Below are 17938 nucleotides of genomic sequence, written 5' to 3'. Positions count from 1 at the left end.
AGTTTGATAGGAATTGCTATAGGTTGCAAAATTCTTTTGAGTGGTAGAGTAGACACACTAGATAAATCTAGAGCACATTTAGATAAAAATTGAGATATGTTTATCTTATGAAGTTTTTAGAGCCAGTTAATTTTCTAAGTATCTTAATTCACCCCCCCCCCCCCTCTTAGGATGTCGCTGATCCTTACAAGTTGATGTTGGGATTAAAGGCAATCCAGGACAACACAACATTGTTTGGTCCCAGGGTGTGCTGGAGAACAACAACAATAGTCAACCACAGACTTTGGGTTGGATGAACTTGGCATCCCGAAACTAGAAGCAAACATTTCTAGTTGCCTAGAATGAGACCCAGGTGATGAATGACAAGCTAGCTGTTTGTGCTCCTCCGAGGGCGAGGATTAAAATGAGCCATCACAATGATAGAAGAGGTACACAGACAAAATATAAGATAAGAAGAATATATATCCAAGTAAGGAAGAATGAAGCAATACATGATAATGTTAAGAAAACTGCGTTCCTACACAAACCTCTAGCGATCTAAGTTAGAAAAGGAAGGAAGAACAAAGAAATCTGCTCTCACTAGTGTCAAAGTGAATTCTCACTTGTGGTGTAGAGAAAATGAATGAGGAAGGAGCATTAAATAGAGGTCGTAGTTGTGCCAGTTAAAGTTACCAACCAATAGTGATAGATCGACATGTCGATTTATGCGCCCCCTATCACTATCGATTGTATTTACCAATCAATCAACAATGATATCCCATCACCGTTGGTTAGTAAATGTGCCGGCAATGATATCTTAACTGCCCCCTTAAAACTCCTGCGCGTCCCTTTGTTTTTCACGCCATTAAAACTACATGCATGTACCACCCTTTCATCTTCCTCGAATGGCAATTATAATCCTCATCCTCCCCGACCCTCCTTATTTCATCCACGACATTGCTCGTCCTCCTCTGATCTAACACGCACAAATTAGTCTGTTCATCCTCCCAGTCTAGTCATGGGTGCTAGACCTCCTCCACCGCCACCATCTTTGGCCTCTCCTTTGTCCCCACCATCATACTAATCAGAGGAGGAGGAGCCTATGTTGGTCTCCTCCAATGACTACTCCTTCTCCTCCTGTGATGAATGGTCCTCCTCCCTATACAACTATGACTAAGAGAACTACATGGGTGAGGGCCCTCCAGTGAAGAATCACCACACACTGGCGAGCTCGTAGGACTCCTCAATGGACAAGGATGATGTGTCCTCCGAGGAGAAGGAGGACGACACAGAGGCCGCCGGTGCCAAGGGCTCTAACGACGATGAGGAGGATGAGGTGGAGGAGGAGGCTGCCGTCATCGCTGATGATTACGATGGCGGAAGCATTGACTAGGACGAGCTCGAGAAGACAAGCTCCAAGGAGGCCACCATCGGCTCTGGAGGTTACGACGATCGCATCATTATCGACAGTGATTATGATGATGAGAATGAGTTATCATCGTCATCATCATCATCAGAGGATGATAGCCTGCCATCGAAGAAGCGGAAGCTAGCATAGGCATAGGGTATATAGGTTTATTAATTAATAGTCTTCTAGTGAATTCCGGATGTTGTTTTTTGAATGTAATCTAGAACTTCTTTTGTAATCTACCTTATATATAAAAACAAGAACTCGCACTTCCAAGCTTAACTAGTCTAAATTCCGAACTTCCAAGTTTAGCACTAACACATCTTCTATGGAGGAATGTCTCATGTCACTGTCAATTCATGTAATCAACCGATAGTGATAAAGGATATATAACCACATGTTGATAGCACAAATTGGCATGGATACATTAATGTTGCTTAGTGGAAGAAACCAGCAGTGATACACTCTTATCACTGTTAGTTGATGCCACAATATCACTGTCAGTTCCAACGGACTCATCAGTTTTTTGGCCGTTGGTGGTTATGAACTGGCAGTTATACCTTATCACTGCTAGTGCTAGCCAAACTGACACTGATAGCCAATCGTCGATTGGGGTTTCTGTAGTAGTGACAGCCTCCCAAATCACCTCCATGCTATCAGTCTACATGGAACACTCGAGGTCACTTCATAGAAAACATGTTAACATGGCATCAAGTTAGAACCTAGGAGGGATATTTCAACAGTTAGACTTCTAGGGTGCTAAATACAACTATATTACTTATAGTGTGGTATTTGCAACTTGAAGTGACTTGTAGAGGCTATTTGCATTTTTCTCATTCTAAATATACACTCGTCACTAAGTCAAAAATATAGGTGTTCACACGGACTATCTATGAATGCGACATTTATTTCTTTTCTTTTGGCTCAATTTGTATTACGAATAACACTATGTGGTACTCATAAAAATGGATCCCACACACGTAGCGTAATCGAGATGAGCGTTTGTTTATTCTCTAGTTTGTATAATTGAATGAATGATCTACAAGGCAATAGAATATGGAAAGAGGCTGATGCAGGTATAGAGAAGAATAAAATAGATACAGTTCTATCTGTTAGACGCCCAATAGATTTTATAAATCAACCATTACAAGCCATTCAGTTAAATAAATGGAACTTGTTGTAATACACGTGGAAGGGGTGGGAAATTAGCTAGAGCAACAGGTGTTGTAGAAACTAATTGCAAAAGAGGGTAAATCGGCCACTTTAAGATTACCATCTAGGGAGGTTTGTTTGGTATAAAAAAAACTTAGCAACGGTCAAACAAGTGGGTAATTTTGGGGTAAACCAAAAAAGTTTCGGTAGAGCCGAATATAAGTGTTGTTAAATGCCCCTAGTAAGACGGGGGTAGTTATGAACCTTGTGGGGGACCCTATGGTAGGTGGTAAAGGGAAAGCTCCCATTGGTTTAAAAACCCATAACCCTTTAGGGTTATCCTGCACTTGGAAGAAGAACTAGAAAAAGGAAAAAAAATATAGTACCCTCCAGCCACATACCTATCGGGTAACGGATATTTAAAGAGTTCAGATTCCTTTGCAATGTATCATATCTCATGAGCCTGCTCGACTATAGAATGGTTATCAACCATCTTAATTGTAGTTATGATATTGCTCCATGACAGACAATTCATTCCTTGAGTTTGATGCACCAAATTTAGTATTTAGTGTATCTCGCAGTTCCTTTGTATCTTTTATGTGTATATACATATCACAAAGATAGTCTATAAGAACACTAAGAATGAATCCTACAAAATGCATTTTTCTGTTCAGGAGTAAGGGTTCCTTCGGTTTTTTTTTCAGAAGCAACACAATAGCATTTATAGCCATAAGGCACACAGTGGTTTTGACCTGTCATCTCTTAAAGTGCACACTGATAAATTTATCCGGTCTTAGTGCATTGGCAAAATGAGTCATTGTTAAACCAAAATGTCTACAACAATGTTTTTGGATTGTTGGATTAAAGAGCATTTTTAGGTTTAATTTAATCTATAGATAAATCATGAACATGAACCAAGTTAAACTAGCATAATCACATAGCAAGAGTATAACTATCTAATATAATCGATGATAGAAACAGTAAAATACTAAGCATACCAGACATGAGGAAATAAGATCTTATTATAGTGAACTTACCAATTGGCAATAAGAAATGTAGAAGCATCATGATGATGATGCACAAGACAATTACAAAGATGACATAGAGGAAGTAGATTGTGAGTATTCGCATCGAGAGCTTCTAAGAACCTTATTCGTCCTTTCCTAGTATAGGATATTAAGGGCAATTGTTTTCGAAGATCTACTCTTTTGATGGCCGGTGTATGTTGGCGTAGTGGAATGGACTAGTCTATCTATGATGACACAACAGAGAGAAAGAGGAACAAATCCTAACTCGTGTGTTACTTTATGGTGGCACCCAATAAGTATATATGGTGAAAGCTGCATGGTTGAGATATGCCACGAAACTGCAAAAGAATGTTGCACTTACACAAGCTACTGGACTCTATTTTAATGGACCATTCATGTGGTGTCTTGTGCCCACGCCTTTGCCTCGATGAGGAGTGCACACACGTATGTTCTTGTAATACTACTATCCACATGAGCTAATAGGATGGAGCACACAACTCCTTTTAAGTTGGTCTCTCTCCACTTTATCCACTTTTACTTAGTAAAGTGAGACTAACAAACTATACTATCTCTTCACATATTAAACCTTTATAATTTATTAAGAATTATTTTTTTAATATAAGACTAAGTTCATACATTCTCGACATACACGAGGAAGAGCTTGGAAGAGAGATTGCCCCAGCGATTAATATTTAGCTTAGCATAGAAAAGAATAGGCATTACTAATCAGAAGAGTAAGGGCATGTTTGATTTGTTACCAACCACAACCTTACCAAAATTTTGATGTGCCTATAAAATTTGGTCGTTGTTTGATACTCTTTCAAGTAATTGGTGTGCCAACAAAATTTGGCGCTGCCAATGTACCAGCACACGCTACACGAGCGAAAATTGGGGTGAGGAAAGCGCTCACCCGCGTTTTGCTGCTGCCAACAAACCATCTTAGCCCTACGTGGCAGGAAGGCACTGGCTGCACGAAGTTCAAAAACTATGATCTATGATTACTCTTAATACTAGTTTCTTAGATATTAATTAATTATCTAAATAAAAATAATAATATGATAAGTAATTTAAAGATGGGGGAGAATGAGTTTGTTTTTTATGTAAGAAAGTAGCTCTTTAAGTAATCCTAAATGATTATTTGATCATAAATTACTTCAAGGCACCTCAAGAAACTAGCTAGACACACACACATTGGAAGCTTATTTTTTAACATCAATTTTTTTACTCTCTCTCTTTTAGGCATAAAAAAACAAAGCATTAAAAGTGGCTTAACAATCTTCAAATGATAATATCACTCAAATTATGTATCTAAACATTTGTATTCTTTACAATTAAATCTACAATATCTCACTTATTATATTTCTACGTAAAAAAATTAATGATATATAAGTCCCACATGCTTTATTTGTAGATTTGGCCAACTTCAATCCAAACATTGCTATGCCCACGATTTGGTATTTCACATGTTTTGGTCATGACCAACTTTTGGTATGCCCTAAACTACGTTACTATTTAGACCAATTGCGCCAGCGCAAAAGAAGCGGTAGTAGCCATATATAAAGATGCAAATTTTGTATTTTCTATATTATTAGATTGATGTAAAACTCAAAACATAAACTAAAAAATTGCTTCACCTAATTAAATTAAAAAAATTGCTAAACGAGAACTACCCATTAAATATCACATTCTCCGTAGCAAGCTTTTCATTTTCTTTATTTACTGCAAGTGACCGGCGAGGGCCCACTGCGCACTCCCCGCTTTCCTCAATCGCGGACCCGCACTTGCGGCTGTCTTCTCAATCACACTTCGCTTTCTTTCCCCACCCCACAAGCCGCTTCAACGTTCTCAGCAAACAGAGCAAACCAGGGCGAGAGCAAGTACAACCCACCTGCCCCAGGGGAGGAGAGTGAACCTAGAGAGAGGGACGGCTATGGGGGAGATGGGAAGGAGCTCCATACTGGTGCACATTCTGGTGATCGCCCTCTGCCTGACCGCCTTCGGCTTCGCCATCGCCGCCGAGCGCCGCCGAAGCACGGTACTGATAGACCCCGCACGTCGCCTTTTCTTTTTTGCTTCCCGCATCAAAAACCAGACGATGTTATTTCAACCCTGATCTGCGCATACCCTGGATCGCAAGGATGCGCGGAGATCTTGGGGTGGTTTTTTAGGCTTGTACTGAAGGCTTCCTGCTATTTGGTTTAACCAAGGGTTTTGCGGCTATCATAATATCTCAGTCCCAACACATCCAAGCATAACAGTAGGAATAATCGCTCAACCACCTCGAGTATTGTCTGCATCACTTGTTTGTAACACTTAACAATTTAGGAAGAATATAGAGTGTTGGATTGGTAATGGTGTAGGATGTCTAACATATTATTTTTAGTTAATCTGTAATCTTTACATGGAAAGGGCACTCTGCAGTTCATTCATACTCTGTTATATTCTATTAGCCTTGTTTTATCATGCGCAGTGACATGTCTTACTGGATTTTACGTTTGGAACCCTTACTTTTTTCTAGATGATTTTTGAAAGCGTTGTGTTGGTAACAATCATTGTGCTCATGTTATGTTGATGCAAATATTGTGTTTGATCCTAATTTTTTCCTGTATTGAAACAGAGTATTCATTCGCGAACCAAAGAGGCATGCCCTTAGCGAACCATTACTTTTAAGAAAGGAAAAGTCTATTTTTCGTCCCTCAACTATCGATGCTGTTTAATTTCCGTCTCTCAACACTAATACCAGAAATGTTTCGCTCTCCCATCTTTTACAATTGTTTGGTACCAGTCCCTTGGCTCATTTCAAAGTGGTTTTGTATACATGGCGCTGCTGATTAGGCTGTGACGTGGGCGAACCTTGCCGACTTAGCACATCCTTTACCTCTCCCTCACTGAGAAAATCCGCACAAATCGCACTCGGTTCAATTGAGCGGCCGGCTGTCCACTTAAGTCTAGGACTAACATATGCTTACCAAGAGGTGCGTCGTATGTTAAACCTCAACTAAAATAACATGCAACCATCAATTGAAACGAAGGTAATTCTGGTAATCCCCTATGTGCAATTGTGGTAATTTGCAAGATCAAGCACTATCGCACACATATTGTTACAACATTTCACACCTCAACAGAGGCATAGGAGTGCATAATCCAAATTTAGATTACAAGTCTTGGATCATATTACAATTTCAAAAAGATAGAGGGCACTAATTAAGAATTAAACATGAGAGCTCAACCATACAAGTCCATGAGCTCCCAACTTAATTAAATAAGTGTTGGATTATCATAATATATACTCCCTCCGTCCCAAAATATAGGGCATATTAGGATTTGGAAAAGTCAGACTTCGTAAATTTTGAACAACAATTAGTCAAGTTATACGCATGTTTTAATGTACAAAAGTTGTATCAATAGATCTATATTTCATAGATCTTTTAGTACAATATTAATTTTGTAGCAATTGATAATATATTGCAAAATAAATTAATGGTCAAAGTATACTTTCAAAGACTTTTCCAAATCCTAATACGCCCTATATTTTGGGACGGAGGGAGTAACATGCTTCATTTCTAGCGCACAAGTAACATAAACACAATAGAATAGTTTGCGAAGAAAAACAAAAGCCGGTGGCTCCATTTGCCCATAAGGCAACCAACCGGGGTTAGTGTAGTATGATAATCACTACTCATCTCCCGCACTACCGTTGACGGGATAGAATTAGCCAATAGGCAGCGGCTCATCTCGTGGAGGAGCAATTTCGGTAGCTCCTTTTTAGTGCATCATGCAGCAACAACAAGGGGATGGTGGAATGTGTCACCGCATCATGCAGTAGCAAGCCATAGCTGAGCCTACCTCTAGTTCAATCGTTGCTCCGCTCGTTTGGTCAATAGGAAGATGGAACTCGGGCTTCCTTTGCCCTTGTTGCTCATGGTGAGCTCAATCCCAACCAAAGCACTGCCTTCTTTTATCTATAATTCGTTCCCATTCTTTATCTCTCCAGAAATTGATTCAAGCATCTTGTTCCTCTCGTTATCATCTTCCTGCAGGCGCTCTTTCATCGCTGAGCCATCGCAAGAATCAACGGAAGGACGCCACTCTGCCGCAGCCTGTGTGGCCGGTGCCTTGCTGCGTAGTTAACCTGCCGGACCAAGCTGTTCAGGCTCCCCTCAACTTGCACCACCGCACCTGCAACTTTGCCCCGACGCCTGAATTTTCCCCTAGCCTCCAAAGTGAGGAACAGAGAAATTTTTGGTCTCATTGTAGATTGGAAGTAGGTGAGGAGAGGAGGAAGAAGGTGAGGAGGCTGACGGTTGGGCCCCTTCTAGGAGAGGCTGGCTCAACATAGCTGGGTCATCGGTCATGTAGAATCTAAATTAGCAGTGCCACGTGTGCGAAAGCACTCTGAAATGAGCTAGGGACGGTAACTGAACAATTTTAAAAGATGGAGGACGAAATATTTCGGGTATTCAAGTCGAGGGAGAAGAATTAAACCGCGTTAATAGTTGAGGGATGAAAGACAGACCTTTTCCTTTAAGAAATGGCTAACTGTGAACCCCTACTGCTAACCCAACAAACCACGACTCTGGTAACTATTGGTTTTCCTATTGGACACATGTAGGAAAAACGACCAAGTGACCACCGTATATTCAGGATATGCTTTATTTGTGTGCTAAATTTTTTCATGCAAAGTGTGATGGAGAGGACCTCTAATTTTGTTTATTCATAGCAGTTGTAGGGCTTCAGGTAACCTTTTAAATGTTCACAAAATGCTATTGTGAATTTACTATAATAAATGCATTCTATCCCTATAGTTTGAATATACAAAGTGTGGAATTTTGCCACTCCCTTTGTGGCCACTTTAGGATTATACACTTATATGTTGGCTTTTAGGCTATTCAACTGGATTAATGGAAGAGGATAAATTTTGTCAGTATCCATGCATTCTTGTATTTTCACCATCTTCAAATAAAATATTAGTGTAAGTTGTGTTTGCCCCTGGCCTATTTGGTCGAGCCATGTAGCCACACTTTCTGGTCAGTTGCCCTCTAACTGGAGCTTTATCCATGTCTGCTTCGAACCTTTTTTGATGATAACATGTCCGTAGATTTCATGTTTATGCGCCCATGGAATAAGCCTTTGCAACTAAATGGCATGTTCTTTTGCAAAAGCCTTTGAAACAAGGATTTAGAAGTATTTTGGAATAAAACCGGTCAACGGTAACAAAATATTCTGATTAGAAACAAGGATTTAGAAGTATTTTGAAATAAAACCGGTCAACGGTAACAAAATATTCTGATTAGAAACAAGGATTTAGAAGTATAACAAAATAATCTGATTATTCATCAGTGGTCACTTGTATTGCAGGTTAAATGAATCCAAAAGTTAGTTCTATTTTGGCATTTCATATGATAGAATGATAAACTACAATTGTTTGAATAGTTGTGGGGTAAGCACACTATATAGAAGAGCCGGATTGCATGGCTTGAGAAGACTTTAGTCGGGTGAAAATAATTACTTTCGTTTTTGTTGGGAAACATAGATACAATGTAATCACTTTTATAAGGGACAACTTGACTTGATCCTTAAGAAATAATGTAAACTCAACCAAACTTATTTCTAACACATGGAATATATCTGGAAGGTAAAAAACTACTGAATATGAAAAAAAAAACCAGTTTAATGATAGAGCTAAGTAACTTGCAGCTATGAAATTATCAAGGAGGATTTGAATTTGTGTTGGGTGAGCTCATTTGAACAAAATTCATTTGATATAGTAAGTCATGAGGAGTAATTCATACTGGGTAAGTATCTTATCCTTCAACATTTAACCGTTCAGCATGTACTGTTGATTATGTCAAATAAAAAATTAGTTTGTTTGAATTTGTTTTTTTGTGAAGTATAAGAGCTGCATGAGAGGTTCTTCTGATCATGAATTGTTTGTTACCTTTTACTCTTTCTTAACAGGGTTCAATAGTTACGGACAGCTCCAATACAACATTTTGTGTTTATGATTCCGATATTGCTACTGGCTATGGTGTTGGTGCTTTCCTGTTTCTTCTCTCAGGCCAGTCACTGCTTATGGGTGTTACGAGATGCATGTGCTTTGGCACACCACTTGCACCAGGTGGAAGCAGAGCCTTTTCCATTATATACTTTGCATCTTCATGGTAATTTCTAAGCTGTTTTACACATGCCAAAAAATACAGAAATAATCTTTTGTACTTCCCAAGTTTTGTTGCCCCACCATATAAAGAATTTTTTTTCCCTTCATATTTGCAGGATCACATTTGCAATTGCGGAGTCCTGCTTGATTGCTGGAGCAACGAAGAACGCATACCACACCAAGTATAGAGATATGGTATATGCGGGTAACTGGACTTGCCAGTCTCTGCGCAAAGGAGTGTTTATTGCCGGAGCAGTCTTCGTGGTGTTCACCATGATTCTAAACGTGTACTTCTACATGTACTACACAAAGGCGACAAGCCAAGCTTCGAAAAAGATCAGCAAGACAACCCCCAGTGTTGGCATGGCTGGCTATGCATGAGGAACCTGATATGACTCGTCTGATAAAAACCTATCTCTATTTGTGATATCTTCCGTAACATTGCGGTGAGCGCTTTTAGTAGAATCTGGGACATAGTTTCTGGCAAATGTACTCTTTTAAGGCGATACTTCTTAGGAGGTAAGAAACGAGAACAAATATGGATTGGCTATTTGTAATATGCGCTGCTAGCTTTTGGATGTCTTCAATGCTTCAAATTAATCCATTGTTAATGTCGCCATAGCTATGCCATTCATTAAGGGCTCATTAATAGATTCAGATTTTGCTATAAATGTTTTGGTTCCGAATTCTATCATAAATATATAATTATTTTTGAAAACAATTTGGCTAACGGTTTGGATTCAGTTTCTTTATAGAGAATGGTTGTGCAAATGACCACTTTGCCATATGCTAATTTGCTGTTTGTTTATTTCTTCAATAATAACATTGGAAATGAGTGATACTAAAATACATGGTTTCAAGACAACATTATAAAATACACTTGCGCGTTGCAATAGAAAAAAAAATTACATACTGGCTAACATCATGCACATGCCATATATGATGCTCGTCTAATTGTCTTTGATGCATCAGAGCTAAATCACAAAAGTTGCATGTAATTCAATTACCAAGAAAAAAAATTCAACTTAGAAATTTCAGAATATTTTTGTACAGTCATCCTACTACTACTTTCCTCTATATAATTACATTTTTGAGCTTCGTAACTCTTTTAAATGCTCTAGCTTCTCTGGTACAGGAAGTAGTTCACGAGGGTAGAACAATATCAACGCTAACTAACACTCCACAGGAGCCCGGCTAGTAGGTGCATAACAGCAAAGTTGATTGCAGGCAGAATATACAATCCCCATATTCCCATTAGCTTTGACTGTCGAGTGAAGGCCAGCATGGTTCATGATTATCCATTCATAAGATAAAATACACGGTACATATGTTCAGGAGCTACAACCTCAAGTTATATGCAAAAAAAGATTGACAACTGAAAGCAAAACATCACTCAAGGGTTAATTTCTGACAGAAGATAAAACCAGATATACTAATATGGTACAAAGGACACAAAAGATAGCACGAAGCTTAGAACAGATAAATTACAGCCTCTGAACACCGTGAACATCTGCTTCAACTCTACAATGGTCAAATGGAAGCATGTTCTTCAATTACTGCAAGAAAATTAATATTCCTCATTTTGCAACAAATGGGCTTGGCTAAACTTGTGTACACACGTTCAACAATTCAAACCTCACATAGGTCAGGTCAACCTCAGTGCAGAATCGAACCCAAATCTGAACAAATTTCAGCATGGATCCTTAATGTCATGCACTAAAACTCAACTCAAATAAGTGGCACATCCTAAACATACTGACACTAAATTAAGAAAACCATTAGAAGAGCCACGCTAAATTCGCAAAACAAGAAATTTAACTCAAAATTACATTCTAAAGATCTCAGAAGATTATCAATCACTCATGCAGTCATGCTGCTATATCCATCATGATATATTATAGGCCACATGCATGGAGTAGCTATAGCTTGAATTCAGAAGGTGCTGCACAATTCAAATCCCGATCTTGATATCTAAAAAAGTGTGAACTGGATGCGCTAAGGACAAAAAAAAAATTCTCAGGATTTAGTTCATTTCTTCATGAATAGTGATTCGTTGCAGATCCATCGAACAGAAAGATTTATCTTCTCTAAATTAAGGTCAAGTGTCAACCAATTAAGCTTACAATAAAGTGAATAAGAACCCAAAACCACAGTGGGCTCATAATTAATCTGCATGTGTAGATAAGTTTACCTAAACTTAGCTTGACATTAATAGTGGAATATATAAAGAAAAATGACCTCACGAACTGAACTTAATAGTTGAGTCATCATGTGATACCCACTTGCACAAGGCGCAATCAACTCTGCTGTCTTCGGAGAATAACTAAGGTTTGTGAAAATACCCAGTCATTGGTGAGACGATCACATCTGCTGTCTAGAAAATCTCCTTTTCAGTTTGATATTAAAACAAGATTGGTTTATTATGTTGACGGACTACACTTAGCAAACACTCAGCGACCCTTGCATCTCAACAATTTCAGACTTCTTCCTGGCATAACTAACAAGAAATGGTCAGCTATAAATTTGTTTCATCAAATGTGCACAGGAAGGGAAGCAAAAAAAAAAAAAAAAGTCTAAACGGGAAAGGAAGCCAGGAGCAGGTTGTTATGAGTATGAGATCAAGGCTTGCCATTTAATTAGAAGATAAGTTTGATATGAGTTGGATTTGATTTGGTTAGGAGGTAAGTTTGACATGGTTTCCAATTAAGTAGGGGATAAGTTTGGTAAGTTAGGATTTGAGTCGGTTTAGGATTGTAATCACCCTCCCTATATGAAGAGATGTAATATTCTGAATAAAGGCAGCCAAATAAGAATTAATCTAACTCTCCTCCAATATAAAGTTCTCCTAATCTATGGTCTAATCCTTCCCCTAGCAACCGATACTGTCCAGCTATTCTCTGAGTGGATGTTTATCCCCTTATGATCCTAACATCGTAACATAGGTAGCCAGAGAAAATTTTTAGGAAAGTCATGTCATGGAGAAATCTACAAGAAACCAGTCACGAAAAAGAAATTCCTCCCCCGCAAGAACGTAACCCAGCCAGTGCAACAAAAGTTTCCGAATAAACACCTCTCAAATTACAAAAAACTGTGGGGAAAACTGATAGAAATCTCCTAATTCAAGGAGACAAAACACAAGTTTTTGTGCTGCGAACTGATTTCATTTCTCACTCTTTGACAAAGCCCTCCTCGAGTACCTCCACAATGGTGAGGACCACTGATGGAGTCTTGGTCCCGATCTTCACGACGTAGGATCCCGGTCTTGATAACTAGCCGAAAAACGGCCGATAACTTGCTGCAAGCAGCGATAACTAGTGCAACCTGACGACGTGCACAAGGAGCCAACCACCGTCTCTATACGGCAGCCTGAACCAAGGATTCGCCCAACCACACTCTCAAAGAAACCAACCTACGCAACCTGGAATCGATGGACCAGGAGCACGGATTGGGTGCCGATGACGCGGCCGCTTCTGTAATCTCCGCGAAGGAAAATACAAGAGCTAAGGGGTAGAGATCTCTCTCTGAATTTGTTAGCACACAGCTGAACAAAGGGGTTTGTATTTCGATTATCAAAAGTCTATCATTACTATGAAACAATGGAGTATTTATACAAGGAACAACCCTCCTTGATAAGTGAAAACACGAAATGGAAATGAAAAGATAGACTATGTGAAAGGGTCTCTACGAAATCAGCTTCTGGAGAGTTTCCGCGTAGCTGTTGGTCTTCGGCGCAGTCTTCAGTGTTTAGGCAATAACTCCACCTTGGAAGCTTCAAATGACGTGCGGCTGGATGCGTTGGAAAGCTAACTTGATAAGCTTTCACACCATGTATAGTATGCATCTCGGAACTTTGTAGAATGATACAGTTTTACACGGCAACTTTAGCTTCATGCAGACTGTTGAGCTTCTGACCAGTATGCACTAAAACTGGTCGGGCGCCATAACGGTTTCTCCAAACTGGTCGGGGTTGGTGTCATTGGAAACTAGACTTCAAGAGCTTTCCAACAAGTACCCATTGGCCTTCATAGCTTTTGGGAATCAAAAGTTATGATTATTTCTTTCAGACTGTTCTGCAGGACTGGACGAATTCGAACGTGGTTCTTCTTTGTATTCATCGCCTTGTGTGTTCTTGTCATCCTCCTTGGTAACCTGAGTAATAGCAATGTACTCGACTTAGGCAGTATATAATTCTCATTAATATTTAAATGAGCTTCACAAAGTAGCGCGTTCACCTCTTGTTGTAGTTCCTTTGCCTGACTACGTGTAATTGGTCCTTTAAAGACTTGGGCTGGTGTAGTTGTGCTCGGCATGGTCGGTGTGGAGGTCGGCGATGTCGGAGTAGAGGTCGGTGAGGTCTGCGAGGAGGTCGCCGAGGTCTGCATGGTTGGGATGTCCTCATCATCCTCCCCCTCTTGAATAGGAGTCGTCCTCGACTCTGATCCTTCTAGTCCGAAGAATGGTGTTAAGTCAGCAACATTGAAGGATCTGCTAACACCATAATCTTCAGGGAGCTCAATCTTATAAGCATTATCATTGATCTTGGACAGCACTCTGAATGGACCATCTCCTCGTGGCATCAATTTGGATTTGCGCTTCTCTGGAAAGCGGTCTTTGCGAAGGTGTACCCACACTAAATCTCCAGGCTCAAATGTCACCTTCTTGCGATGCTTGTTTGCCCATGCAACATAGTACTTGGACCTTTTCGCTATTGCTTCTTTGGTCTTCTCATGAATCTTCTTGACATAAGACGCGCGCTTGGATGCTTCCATGTTACTCCTTTCCTGCAATGGTAGAGGCAACAAATCGACAGGAGCGAGTGGTTTGAAACCATATACAACTTCAAATGGACACATATTAGTTGTAGAGTGTACTGCCCTGTTGTACGCGAATTCCACATGTGGCAAGCACTCTTCCCATTCTTTCAAGTTCTTCTTGATCAAGGCTCGCAGCAGCATAGAAAGTGTTCTATTCACTACTTCAGTTTGCCCATCCGTTTGAGGGTGGCATGTGGTGGAAAACAGCAGCCTTGTCCCTAGCTTGGCCCACAATGTCTTCCAGAAGTAGCTCAAAAACTTGGTGTCGTGGTCGGAAACAATCGTTTTGGGCATGCCATGTAATCTCACAATATCCCTGAAAAATAGAGAGGCTATGTAGGAAGCATCATCGCTTTTATGACAAGGTATAAAATGTGCCATTTTAGAGAATCGATCAACAACAATAAATATTGAATCCCTCCCCCTATTTGTCCTAGATAATCCTAAAACAAAATCCATGCTAATATCTTCCCAAGGAGCATTAGGAACAGGCAAGGGAGTATATAATCCATGGGGGTTTAGTTTTGACTTAGCTTTGTGACAGGTGACGCATCTTTGCACAAGCCGTTGAACATCTCTTCTCATCTTCGGCCAATAGAAATGGTCAGCAAGCATCTCATATGTCTTTTTCCATCCAAAGTGACCCATCAGACCACCTAAATGTGTTTCCTGTAACAACAAGAGTCTAACAGAGCAACTTGGAACACACAATTTGTTAGCTCTAAACAAAAATCCATCATGAATATGATATTTTTCCCATCCTTTTCCAGTTGTACATTTGGCATAAGGTTCTGAAAATTCATGGTCAGTGGGGTATAATTCTTTTATGTTTTCAAGTCCCGGCACCTTTACTTCAAGTTGATTTAACAAAACATTTTTACGGGACAAAGCATCAGCAACAATATTTTCTTTACCTTTCTTTATTTCACAACATATGGAAAAGTTTCTATGAATTCAATCCATTTGGCATGTCTACGGTTCAGTTTTGCTTGGCCCTTTAAATACTTCAAAGCCTCATGATCTGAATGAATAACAAATTCTTTTGGCCATAAGTAATGTTGCCAAGTCTCAAGTGCTCTTACCAAAGCATACAACTCCTTGTCATATACCGAATAGTTCAGTTGTGCTCCTCCCAACTTCTCACTGAAGTATGCAACGGGCTGTCCGTTTTGCATGAGAACGCCTCCAATCCCAATCCCACTTGCATCACATTCAACCTCAAAGGTTTTAGTGAAATCCGGCAACACAAGCAAGGGGGCTTCGGATAATCTTTTCTTCAATTCTTGGAAAGCTTTCTCTTGTGGTTCACCCCATTGGAAGGCAACACCTTTCTTTGTCAACTCATTTAATGGAGCAGCTATGGTGCTGAAATCTCTCACAAATCTCCTGTAAAAACTAGCAAGTCCATGGAAACTTCTCACTTGACTTACATTTTCAGGAGTCGGCCAATCCTTGATTGCTTTCACCTTTGATTCATCAACTTGAATTCCTGAACCTGAAACTACAAAACCAAGAAACACAACCTGATCTGTACAAAATGTGCACTTCTCAAGGTTAGCAAATATTTTTTCCTTTCTTAGCACATCCAAAACTTGCTGAATATGAGCAACATGTTCCTCCAATGTCTTGCTGTAAATTAGGATATCATCAAAGTAAACAACAACAAATTTTCCAATGAATGCTCGCAAGACATGGTTCATTAATCTCATGAATGTACTAGGTGCATTAGTCAATCCGAAAGGCATAACTAACCACTCATACAACCCAAACTTTGTTTTGAAAGCAGTTTTCCATTCATCTCCAAGTTTCATTCTAATTTGATGGTAACCACTTCTTAAATAAATTTTAGAAAATATCATAGATCCACTCAATTCATCTAACATATCATCTAGCCTAGGAATAGGATGACGATATCGAACAGTAATGTTATTTATGGCTCTACAGTCCACACACATCCTCCAGGAACCATCTTTCTTTGGCACCAAAATCACAGGTACAGCACAAGGACTTAAACTTTCACGCACATAACCTTTATCTAAAAGTGCTTGTACTTGCCTTTGAATTTCCTTTGTTTCTTCAGGGTTGGTGCGGTATGCTGGACGGTTCGGAAGTGCAGCTCCAGGGATGAGATCAATTTGATGTTCAATGCCACGCAAGGGAGGAAGTCCAGCAGGTGTCTCCTCTGGAAAAACATCTTCATATTCCTGTAACACACGTGCAACAACACTAGGGACAGATGTTAAATCGTTAGCTGAAAGCAATGTGTCCTTGCACACAAGTATGATCAATACTTGGTCTGGGTTTTTCCTCACATCTCTCATTTCAGATTTGGTGGCCATCATCACTAAATTCTCTCCCTCTCGTTTCTTGTTTTCTCTCATGTTTAGCTTGTGGCTCTCACTCACCGATTTGTGGAGGGCACTCGAATTCTTTTTCTCTCCTTCTTTTCCACTCTCATTCCTCACATTGGAGCTCTTTTGTAAGTGCTCAGCGAGGATTTGCTGCGGTGTCATGGGTTTAAGAATCAACTCCTTGCCCTTCCACTTGATGGTGTATTGATTGGTCCGACCACAATATAGAGAGGACCGATCATATTGCCATGGTCTTCCTAGCAGCATATGACACACTGTCATGGGTGCCACATCACACTCCACGGTGTCAATATATTCACCAATCTTGAAAGGAATTTTCACTCTATGTGCAATCTTAATTGAACCTGAATTATTTAGCCATTGCACATGATAAGGATGAGGGTGTTTCAGCAGCTTTAAACCAAGCTTTTCAACCATTTCCTTGCTAGCAAGATTGTGGCAGCTTCCACCATCAATGATTACTTTACACACCTTGTCTTCAACCTTGGCTCTGGTTTGGAAAAGATTGTGCCGCTGTCCATTTTCAGCTTCATTCATTTGCATACTCAAAATTTGAGTTACAACAAGAGCAGCTCCAGTTTCAAATTCACAGATGTCCTGCTCCAGATTACCTTCCTCTTCAATCTCTTCATGTTCTTCATCACTAGCAGATTCATACTCTCCTTGGTCATTTACAATAATGGTCCGATTATTTGGACACTCCTTTATAACATGACCACGACCACCACACTTGAAGCATTGAATCCCACTACTCTTGGTGGAAGAACCCACTGAAGTAGATGATGAGTTTGCTGATTTGTTCCTCTCATTTGGAGCAGCCAACTCTTTACCACTAGAAGCACCAAAATTGCTTGAGCGTGCACCACCACTTGAGTTGGAAATTGAACCTCTACTTGCACTACCTCGTGGTGTGAATTTGCTTCCACTTGGGGCACTTCTCGAGCTGAAAGATACTCCTCTATTGGACTTCATGTCCTGCTACAACTGTCGTTCAGCTTTGCTTGCTTGATGGACCAACTCAATAAGAT

The 17938-nt window shown here is 39.8% G+C and overlaps 1 protein-coding gene across 1 annotated transcript; it reads left to right on the top strand.

Annotated features, from left to right (window-relative positions):
* Positions 1 to 5361: 5361 nt before the first annotated feature.
* On the top strand, positions 5362 to 10343 carry LOC133926715 (uncharacterized). The gene is made up of 3 exons (XM_062372752.1): positions 5362 to 5602; positions 9526 to 9728; positions 9841 to 10343. Exons 1-3 carry the CDS (start codon positions 5498 to 5500, stop codon positions 10103 to 10105), a joined length of 573 nt encoding a protein of 190 aa, XP_062228736.1. The 5' UTR covers positions 5362 to 5497; the 3' UTR covers positions 10106 to 10343.
* Positions 10344 to 17938: the final 7595 nt, after the last annotated feature.

This window comes from Phragmites australis, chromosome 8 (genome assembly GCF_958298935.1).
Source record: "Phragmites australis chromosome 8, lpPhrAust1.1, whole genome shotgun sequence".
Taxonomy (NCBI): Eukaryota; Viridiplantae; Streptophyta; class Magnoliopsida; order Poales; family Poaceae; genus Phragmites; species Phragmites australis.
Note: the sequence above shows the minus strand (reverse complement) of the source record. Positions and strands in the feature narration are given on the sequence as shown.